The sequence below is a fragment of the Rhea pennata genome, chromosome 2 (genome assembly GCF_028389875.1).
Source record: "Rhea pennata isolate bPtePen1 chromosome 2, bPtePen1.pri, whole genome shotgun sequence".
Classification (NCBI taxonomy): domain Eukaryota; kingdom Metazoa; phylum Chordata; class Aves; order Rheiformes; family Rheidae; genus Rhea; species Rhea pennata.
In genome coordinates this window covers 116,362,354-116,373,679 of record NC_084664.1, presented here as the reverse complement: position 1 = coordinate 116,373,679, position 11,326 = coordinate 116,362,354, and the positions used below count along the sequence as shown (strand labels likewise).

Here is an 11,326-nt window from a genome sequence, read left to right as displayed (position 1 = left end):
TGTTCTTGGAATCTTTTGTCTTTTAGGAAATGTAGTTACTGTTTTATTCAGCAGCTATTTTTAATAGATGTTCCTATTAAACCATATGTGTATGTGTGTTTGTTAGAAGCTCAACAATCAGATATGTGACAGTGCTGAGTTATTTAAAATACAAATATTCTTGGGAACGCAAAGTACTCTTACATTTTGTGGTAACTGTTAAATGCCTTTATTTTACTTTGTGTTTATTTGAATGCACATGAAGTCTAGTTCTGTTCTTTCAATAGACTTCTTTAAAATATTTTTCAGTATACTGTTGTCTGTTAAAATCTTAAGTTTGCATTGCATTCTTTATTGTAGTTTACTAGAAGCTTCCATCAGATACTCGCAAGGGTGCACACTGTGTTGAATTTTTCTTCCCTCCCTCACCCCACCCGTACAGGCTAGTTTAACAGCTACTCTTCAGCTCCTGGTAACCTGCTTTCATGGTGAACACAATCTGATTTGGGTTAAGAAGTTTTATATATATATATATTCTACAGTGTCTTCTGTATTCTGTTGTTATAACTTGAATTTTATGACTCCTTAGTGGCAGGTGTGGTGCATTAGGTAAATAACTTCCTTTTTCTGGGGCCCTCTGATGTGCCATAAAACAATCTTTTTGATAAGGTTTTATGTTTGATCTCATTTCCACTGCTATTACTGGCAAGAAACAGGCTCTTGACAAGTCTTTCCCCTGTTGCAAACTGTCTGAGTATAAAAGATAATCCATTAATTCCGTTTCTGCAGGCAAAGTTACTGATACCACCTGAATCTGGGGTTTTTGAGGAAGGTATGGGGTTTTTTGTTTGTTTTGTTTTTTGTTTGTTTTTTTTTGGGGGGGGGGAGGGATTCATGTTTGTGGGTGAACATCAGTTATAACTGCCCAGAGCCAAGCCTGTGCAAGGCAGTTTGAGCGGAGCTGTTGGTCAAGGGTGACCGCACAGTTCTTGCTCCATGCACAAAGGGCCGTTTGCACCAGCTCCAGCAGCAGAAATGCTAGATCATTGCTGGCACAGGTTGGGTAGCACTGGCACGCAGCCAGGTCGCCCGCGGAGGGCTCTGGCTGTTGCTGTAGCTCCCAAGCCGCAGCAGTCTGTTGCAGTGGTGCGTTGGTGTAACACCTGGCGTGTCGGCGCTCTCTGTCATCCTAGAAGATCCCTCCATCTGTGTGGAGGTGAAATGGTATCTGCAGTAACTTCTGCTTCAAACTCATCAAGGCGTACAAAGATTGTTGAGATTCAAAATAGAAAACAACCCCTTAGAACTAATAGCTTATAAGAGCTGCACCTCATATATTGTACACTGTTTAAACTGCCTCTGAGGTGGCAAATAAAGTAGCGTAAGAACTAGCTGAATCTCTTATTATTCCAGGTCGATGTCTCAGGAAAAGGTACAGAAGAAGATGCAGGCACACTGAAAACTTGTGAACCATGCGTCCTTTTGAAAGCTGAAAAGCAGCCCCCTGGTAGGGTCATGAACCTAAGACAAGTGTTTGTGTCTGTACTGATGTTTGGGGTAGCTGGTCTACTCCTCTTCATGTATCTGCAAGCTTGGATTGAAGAGCAGCATACAGGTACAGTAGTTTTTATCAGCAATTACATCCATTACTTTAAAGGTGTGTTTAAAAAAAATGTTTTGTTGAATGTGTATGAATAGTTGGGAGAAGTCTGCCTTGTTTGGCAGTAGAATGGGATTAGCAACAGATTTGTTTCAATTTCTGTACTTCATATAACTACTAAGAAATTTTTTTGAGTCACATAGGATGCCTCTAGGTACCTAACCTTATGGTAGCAATATTATTTGTGCTGTAAAAATGTACTCTCTATGCATGAAACCAAGCAAGGGCAGTTTAGAAAAAATTTTGAGCTTTTTTGTGGGGTTTTTACATCCTGTGTTTTGGGGCAAAGAAATTTTGGTAAAATTCCTGCAATGTCTTGTAGGTGTAAGTGGACTTCTGGGCACCAACAGTCATGTGGAATCACCCTATACTGTTTTGTTTGTTTGTGTGTGTGTGTGTGTGTTAGGGGTTTTTTTTGTTTGTTTGTTTTTTGAGACCGTTAGATACTGGACTTGACAAGGCATTTCTGCATATAGTATCAAAAGCATGTGGAAAATTCAGGTACATTAGTACATGGCCCAGGATAATGCTTCTTAGTTGAATGTCTGTTGTCTGCATTTACTATACTTTGGTATGAACCATAGGGTTATCTGGATTCCTTTTTGGATGGAACTAAAACCGGAGATGCACTTCAGCCTCTAAAAGATGCTCACCTCACAGGACTGGTCTGGAGCTAGTTTGAAGTAACTCCCCTCTGAAATACAGGGTGGATTTCAGGACCTCAACACCAACTGTTTCACTATGCTGGTCCACTCCAGTTGTACCAAATTACTTGATGACATGTCCATAGTTTTAGCTGTATATGTTTTAGGGTTTTTTTTTCCCAGTTAAAAATACAGAATATTTCTAGCTTGTTAAGATCTACTGACTTTCTTGTCCTCATCTCAATTGCTTAGATTCTTTTGCCTCTGTAAAACTCTTACAGTATAATATGCTGAAAACATTGTGAAGAACTACATCTGTAAAACCACCTTAGTCTTTCAGTTTTATTAGTCTGTGCTTTTATTCTGCAAAATCTGTTACATTCCAGTAAGCTAGGTTTGGGAAGGCAGAGAAGGGGGTGGAAATGTAGTTTGTTATCCCTGACACTGATCTTGAGTTCTTTCAAGTAAGTGTAATGATCACTTCATTCATCTCAATCTATTAATATTTCTGGGTTGGTCCAAAATATTTGCAAGAAAAAAAAAACAGTTAAAAGAGGAGGTATTGTTTCTCTTTGGAAATGTTCCCTTTGATACCAGAGTGTTGACAGAAATATGTAGTACTGCAGATGGAGTCTTCCTTGAAAATCTCTACTGTTGCCAGGAATGTGAAGAGCAAATATCCTCATTTTCAAGTTAGTTCAGGAATGTAGATGATGCTTGTAGATTATTCATTTATTTACTTTATAACATTCTTCACATTCCTTGCATCTTTTCTTGTCCTGAAGTTAACCTTTTTTCCCTTGCAGTGTTTCTTGTTTCTCTTTCTCAGTGTAGTTTCCCCCCATTTTCCTTTTGTGTGTGTACATGTACCATTAAAAAGAAACAAGAAGTGTGTACCTTGGTCAACCAGAGGTTTTCTTGAAAGTTTTGTCTTTGATATATTGCCATGATGCTCTTCAGGAGTGAGGCTGTTCCTTGTATAAGTGCATCACCTGTGTATGAAAATGCTTCTGTAACAACAACATAGAAACAATCGGAGAATAGCAGAGTAATTAGCTTAAATGTAACTGCAGTTTTGAGTGGACCTTTGTCTCTTTGGACTGCTGTTGTGGCAGCACTTTAGCAAGAACCCATGTACAAAAAAAAAAAAAAAAAGGAGTTTGACTTTCTCTACTTTCTCACTACAGTGACTAGCTCTTGCCATCAAAAAGAGCATGGAGAAAAAAACTTCTTTGGTGTCTGCTCTTTCCTGTTTCTCTTCCAATTTAACATGTATAGAGCCTTTCATTTTATTTCAAACACCTGCATCTCCTCTAAACCTTCTGCAGCTCAATTATCCAGTAGTATTTCTCTCCCCCATCTTCTTCATGCTGCTGCTTACAAGTTGCTACAAAATAAAACATGTTTGTGTATTTAGAATATGCCTTAGTTTACCGATGGGCATTTTGCACTTTCTTTCCCTTTCTCTGCTGCTGTGTTCTTCATGCCATGTGTTCTGTGCTGTGGCTTTTTGTGGGGCTGAGGTCTGCTGCAGTTCTGGAGAGTCCCAAATGGACAAGTATCTTTAGGATGTAATGTGCTCCCTTAATTGGATCGGTAGTCACACAGCTGTAAGACAGCTAGAGTTGTAGTCTGCAAGTGGCAGGGCGTGTGATTTGATGTTATGAAGAAATGGAAAGCATGCCTCGTGCTTCTGAACCGCCACTCTGCGAGCCTGTAGGGACAAGTGCATTTGTAGGCAGAGCTATTTTTATCTTCCATGCTGCCCTACTCAAAACCTAAGCGAATCAGGACTGCGTTTGGCTGCTGAAAGATGGAAAGTTGGCTGCGTTTGAGTTTAGGAAAGTATCTGTTTTGCACCAGTGAGCTGCTGCTGCTTACCACCCCGCTCTTCTGAGTATGGAGCCTTTGTAAATCAAGATCCCTGGGACAGATGCTAAATTTTACTCGATTGTTGTTTACAATGCTCATGCTTATTTCCAAGGCTTTCCTGGCTGAGAGGGGAATGATTCCCAGTAAGATGTAGATTTTGTGTGAAATAAGAAACATCATATTACCGTACGATTTTCTTATTAGGGTTTATCCTGCTATTTTAAAGTCAGAATATTTGCTTACACACTTAACATTCTCATTGCCACTTCTTTCTAGCTGCTTGTGTGCGATTACAGTAGACCTAATGCTGCTTTTTTCGTAGTTTTCTTTCTCCCTTTCTTTTCTATTTTCCCTCTATTTACTCTTCACATCTTTGAGATATCAGCTCTGATTGGATTCTCCTCTTATGATTTTCCCCTTCACCCAGCCTTCTCCAACATGGCTTTTCTGATTAGTTTGGTAGACTTCCCTCATTGCTCACATTTATCCAGCCCAGGAACAACTTCCCTAATTTGCATCCTGTCCTACTTCTGTTGCACCCACAGACTCAGTGGCTGACGCAGCAGTCTTACGTTCTTTAGTGAAAGCATCCAGTACTGTGGCATGGATTAAAATGCAATGGCTGTTCACCTGCTTATTAATTTCCAGGATTATTGATCTTATACAAGGAAAGCAAACTAATGCCTCTCTTATAGAAGGCATCAACACAGCTGATGTCCTGTTGCATCGTGCATTTTATACCATGAATCAGGTGATTCATTTATGAATTCATGAATATGAATTATGAAAGGGACAGACATTTGTATGTTAACACTGGTAAGTTATAGACTTGAATCAGAGTTTTAAGTAAAGAATTCTGATTTTGTACTTAAAATTTTTTTTGGGGGGTAGATTACTACAAAATAATCTGAAAATATCGTGGTGAATAGATCCGTATGCTGGGCTTTTTTGCTTTATTTTATTTTTGTTTCTCAGTAAATTGTATGTAATTCTTTGTCAAGTACTCCTAGTTACTTTATGCCTGCAAAGGACTACTTTGGTGCTTCGTGGCCTGAAGTATGTATGAATAATGATTCATTTTACTATGGCTGCGCTGCCTCTGTCATCCTGTAGATTTCTGCTTCCTGAGCATGGGAAAATCTGTGTCTTCTCTTCCTCAGCAGCTCTGCAATTTACTGAAGGGATGCCAGGCTTTTTGTGCATGCTTTCCCCTTCCCTTGTGAGGCACCCGTGTGGCTGCTTTTCTTTTTTTGCCACGGACTGAAGTTCTTTGCAATCAGACTGTTCCCGCAGGTAGGCAAGATCCAAGCAAAGGACTGAAGAGCAAATTGTGTTGAAATGCTTCTTTTTTCTTTGGGACCTTACTGACTCTGATATGTGGAGATGGTGGGCTTTTTACAGTCAGCAGGTACCAGGCAAGTGTTGTGCAACACGCGTACTCTCCTGCCGTGTTGTCTACTGAGCTGCTGAGCTTCCTCATGCAGAGCCCTTCCCCTGTTCCTCAGGCCACAGCTCTTGCTTTTTTGAAGAATCTCCATCACAAATTGGAATAAAAATCACATTTTAAGAAATGTTTGAACTTCTATAAAATAGAAATGAGCTTTTTCGGTTCAGTCTGCCCTCACCAGCTATCCTCGCTAGCTGCACAGCGTGTCTGTACTATGCATACGAAGGTAGGCTCTTTCTCGCCCCCCCCCCCCCCCCCCCCCCCAGTCTGCTAGATTTAGTAAACTGGAGGCATATTTGGGATCTGTGGAACTTATTCCTTTTTTTTGAGTCTCTAAACAGCAAATGTTTGCATTTGTGTAACAATGTACACTTGTACAAGTATATACGTGCAGCAATATTTAGTCTTTGCGGTTTCTGTGGGTTGATTTAAAAAAAAAAAATCCTAAATGGCGGGCTCTCCAGAACTGAAGAGATACTATGAGCTGAAAGCTATTTAAAAACAACAACAATAAACTCTGGACAATGACAGAAAGCTGACCACTCCACTGAATGACAACGCATCTGTTAGAAAATTATGCAAAAGTTAAATAACTGATATGTTAAGCAACTACAATATTTATTTGTACAATAGAAAGAATGATTGCTAATGGCTCTGTATAAAGAAGCGTTTACAAATGTTGTCTAGCAGAATAACTGTTCTACTGATTATCTCGCAGCATCCTTGCAATAAACATTTAAAGATCAGGAGGCAGACAGGTTACTAGGTAGTGGGAGCCATTTCAATGTACAAGGGATTAATGTCCTTCAGATGGTGTGTATGATTTAGCTGAAAAAACCTGTGAGGTGGGTCTTGGAGCAAAGAGCTCAAGGAAGAAAAGCTTCCTTTAACAGTTCATGGGTTTTGGTTGTTTTGTGTGTTGCCTTTTTCTTTTCTTTTTTTTTTCTTTTTTACTTTTAAAGGCAGTCCTCAAGCAGCATGGCACCATGGTGATCCACTAGGCCATCAGGTCTGGGTCCCTGCTGCCTCAGACAACTGCCTTGTATACTTTCTATATTTTTACATTGTATTTATGTTAACCGTATATTCTAAGAAAATGTTTCCACATATTTAGAGTATTTCTGCAGAAGGCATTTCATAACTGTCAGTTTGAAACTTGTAAGATTCATGTCACATCAGTAAATAGCATTTTCCTTCTCAGCTCCTCCAACCTTGAGCCCTGTGGATATGTCTGTAGGAGTAAATGTTACTGTCTTTTGCCACAAATGAAGAGTGAGTTAGAGCAAATGATAGGCTAAAAAAACCCTCCAAACTGAGAGTCAGTGACCAAGTATGCTTTCGGATTTGTAAAACTGTGAATATTCATTACTTGGGGAAACTGCAAAATACGCTGCATTTCAAGTGTTTCACTGAATATGTATGAAACTGTTCTCAGACACGTATCAGCCTCACTTGATGTAAAGCAAAAGGAGTAAAAAAACAGGCAATTATGTTAGATTTTGACTATTTTGATTTGGTGAAGATGTGCAACAGAACCCTGCACTGCTTGGAAAGTCTTAGCTGGCCCTAACTGGCAACAATACTTTGCAACTTTATCTGTTAATTTATCTGTTACAGTAGTTCTTTAGAAAATCCACTCCTTCCAGCTCACCTCCACCAAGATACTTGTTTCTGTACCACATTGCAGCCTCCTCACAGTAACTAAATCCAAAAGTATCACTGCCCTCTAGGAAGCTTGTCTGAGACCTGCTACAACATAAATCTGCCACTTGCTGCCACATTGAGTCAAATTATTTTGTGTTTATACTGACCATGTTGCTTTCTATTGTGTGATCCAGACTGAAATTCACAGTCCATCGCTCTAGCAACAACTGTACTGACTCAGTCTGATCTGGTCTCTTAATCCCCCGTCTTCCTATGAGCCCACTTAGCACCATCCGTAAGGGGCAATTATATGACAGTTCTCAAAGCCTCTGAGGGATGGTAGAGATCTTGTGGTTTATGGGAGCAAAATAAGAATGCTAAGCAAAGAGGATTCAAAACCTCACATCATCTTTTTAATAATTATTTCCCTGTTTAAACTTCTATAATAATCTTAAACAAATAAACCCCTGCTACCCGCCCCCTACACACACACACACACACACACACACACACACACTCAAAAGAACCGCAAGTGCGTGTGGTCAAATGCCACCCTTTCTCAGCTAATAATAGAGGAAAAGGATGTGGAGGTGGTTGACTGCCAGGCAGTTGACAAGTACTTTGTCACTCTCTGCATGCTTAGATGCTGCAGCTTAGAATTGCCCCCTGGAATGGCAATGTGAGATACACGTTAATCAGTGTTGGGATACAGGTTGAAAAAAAAAATGGGTAGAGATGCATGAAATTTACTGTGGGCTGAGTAAATAATCCCACCAAAGTTGGGGCACTGGGGGGATTTGCTTCAAGGCTAGGCCACGCTAACAGCGATGGAGGTGCAACCTTCGCCACTCAGACTGCTTTTCTGTTTCTGCGTGCTGGAAGCATTCCTGGCTTGGAAAGCAAACCCATGATTTTCGCTGCTTCTTAGGTGCATTTTTCTCTTCCGCTTGCCTCCACCACACCTCCTTGTTTTGCCAGCCATGCCATGTTGCACTGTTAGCTCTGCAGTGGGGTAGGAGGCAGAGAAGTGGCTGCCTGCATTGCCACCTCCAGCGTGCTGGGCAGGCTACAGGACTTGTGTCCCCATCTGGTGCATGCAGAGGTGGGCAGGCTGCTGACAGTGAGGAGCATTTTGTATGTCTCATGTTCCTCAGGAAGGCGGCATTGGAGCACAGTCCTGTGCACTTAGTGCAGGTGATTGGTGGTGCTGAGCTGGGGCTGCTGCTTGGCACCCAAAGGATCTGTCTTGGTTAAGCATGTGTGTTACTGCCTCCATCCGGCAGCTACCCTCATGCTTTGGTGGAGACTGTCCCTGCACTCAACTAAAGCAACTTCTGGCCTGCCTGAAGTAATGCCACCATGTTCCCTGAAATCCTTAGTTTTCTCTGTCATGACTTTTTCCAGTTAATTCCTGTAGCTAGATCACCTTTGTCAATTAAACTATCAAAGTGACTTGGGTTTTGTCAATGAAGCTATTGGATGAAATATAGGTCTCACTAAAGTCTGTGATTTATGGATCGGTTTTGTTCCTGTCTATACTATGGCTGTCCAAAGAAAACACTGTCTTCCATTCCTTGTTTTAAAAGTGCATGTATTTTTGCTATGGAAAGGCATAACTTGGTGTCTTATCTGTGGCTGATATTCCATCTAATCACACGAGCTGAAATTTGTCCCTGCAGCCAAGATCTCATCACTGACCTATCTTGATCCCGACCAATACGCTGTGCCCAGGTATCACTCACAAAAGCTGTAGGTGAACCAGCATGGTCTGTGGTTCTGACTTCCCTTGGATCAGTCCAATCTGAGAAGCAGCAGGTATAGGTTCATCAGCTGGCTTAAAAACAACAACAAAACCCAAAATAAACTCCCCTCAAAAAACCAAAAGGCTCTCTGGACTTCTCTTAACTGCTAAACATGTCAGCAGTATACTTTTTACTACCAAAACTTGCTATAGCAGAACAAAAACAACTTTGTCTTTTGTTTGTTTTCTTCTTTTCCCTGATGTAAGCAGCAGTCAAGCATCAGATCTAGCATTTTAACTCCATCAGACTGTGGGGATTGTGATTTGTTTACTTCTGTCTTAATCCAGTCCTCATTTGGTGCAGCTGAACCAGGCCCTTACAGGTGATTCTGCAGTTTTCCCAGCAGTTTTGATCTTCTTTTGAGTGTTAGATAACGTAACTAGAATATTATGGCTTTTTGGATGTGGCTCCTTGGGTGTCCTTAAAAAAAAAAAAAAAAAAAAAAAAAAAAGAAGTCTGCTTTAATTTTCATATATAGACGCCTCAGAAAGTTGTGGGCTTTGGAAAATTGGGTTCCATCCTGAGAAACAGAGATAACAAGGAAATACATGTCTCCTAGCAAAGAATTTCACTAGCCTAGTACATAATGGGTGATGGCCTAATAGCCGCAAAATTTGACATGCACCTCGAGGGGCCATTTGTGGATGTCATGAACACTGGGCAACATTCAGAAAACTATTTGAAGGACAGCCTAAGGTTAAGAGTAATCAGAATCAATATTAAATTTCACTGTGAGCAAATGCCAGGTGAAAGAAGAGGAGGTGTTAATTGATTTTATGTAATGTGATTGGAATGGAGCAGGTCATTTCAGTGCCAATTATAATCTAGCAGTAGAAGAACTTACCCAACTGTATATGTGTAATGGCACAAATGGAGGAAGAAAACTTGTTCCAGTTAAAAGTGTGTAGTACTTTCTACCACAGAGATATTATAATACAAACTTTAATACAAGCATCCGCTTAGAAATTGCTCAGTTGAATGGGGATTATTTAGAGTCATGCAGTTGTGCCCCATGTATGTGCATATCCCCTCTTGGTAAGTTATCTGCAAGAGGAAAGAGGGATTGGGATTTTTGTTTTTGATTATGATCATCTAGGGAGATGTGGTGCCTGAGCTCTGTTAGCTGCAGCTGGAAACACTCATTTGTGTTAAATAGAGGAAAATACCAGTGCCTGATGTGTCACCATTCATCCACAAAATATTTTAAAGTGAAGAAAATATGTTTAATGGGAGATAATGAATATAATAAACATTCTTCTCAAAGGCAGTTTTCTCTCTCACTTTTGGTCATATTTAGCATCCTTGCTTACACTTTCAGATAGATCCTAGAAAGGGTAAGAAATATAGTTGTTCCTGAATACTTCTTTTAGTTGCCAGAAATTCATGAATTTTCTATTACGTTGGCCTAAGAGGTCACTTTGACTTTGCATACCCCATATTGTATTTTCAGAACCTATAGCTTGGACGTAATATTACGTTTAAAAAATGAAGGTAATGTTCCTGCTGTCATATGGCAATTGATCATTTCCGAACACACTGCTGTGTGCTTTAATTCAATAAGGGTCTCATTTTCTTGGGTTAGGGTGGGGGTTCAGGATCTCCTTCTAAGAGATCTGCTCTCTGATGTGCTAGCGGTGTTTTCTCTGAGTTGCTCCAAGATTTCCATGGTTCTCGTTCAGGTAGGAAGCCAGCCACAGTGACTGCTGCTGGCAGCATTTCAGCAGGAATGAAAATATACTGGTGTGCACTCTATGCAAGCCCAGTGACTTCACTGGAGGTGGCGCAATGTCAGGTCAGTGCTCTTAAAGGACAGCAGTACTTAGTGGCGAGCAAAGTAACGGTTACTGGTGGGCATTGGAAGGGGAAACAACATGAGCTTTGTCCATTTGTCCATTACTCCACTGGCTTTGGAGAGCACAGTGGAGTAAGAAAAGCTGTTATTCTTTTGTTAAAGGATGGCTGCTTGGGAGAAATCAGAAGTTTTCAGGGCTTTCACTTTTCAGATTTACTCCTTCTAACTTAGGCCTCACAGCAATGGTAGCCGAAGGAGAGGCTTTAATGATGAAAGGCTTGTCAAAGCTGGGACGATAAGATTTTCCTCCTTTTGCTCCGCTATCTACACAAATAAATAAATAAAATTCATTTATTTGAAATAATTTTTAACTGAAGTAATTAATGTGTTAGTGTTCTCTGAAAAAAGATATTAAGTGACCAAGAAGTTCAGTGAAATCTGTGTTATGATAATATTATATCCACAAGATATACTACATTATATTAA

The 11,326-nt window shown here is 40.3% G+C and overlaps 1 protein-coding gene across 1 annotated transcript in view; it reads left to right on the top strand.

Annotated features, from left to right (window-relative positions):
* Nucleotides 1–1,494: 1,494 nt before the first annotated feature.
* Nucleotides 1,495–11,326, top strand: part of CHST9 (carbohydrate sulfotransferase 9) — an 80,392-nt gene continuing 70,560 nt past the window's right edge. Inside the window, exon 1 of the mRNA XM_062568150.1 lies at nt 1,495–1,594. Within this exon, the coding sequence (XP_062424134.1) occupies nt 1,495–1,594 (100 nt within the window). The remainder of the gene's footprint in view (nt 1,595–11,326) is intronic.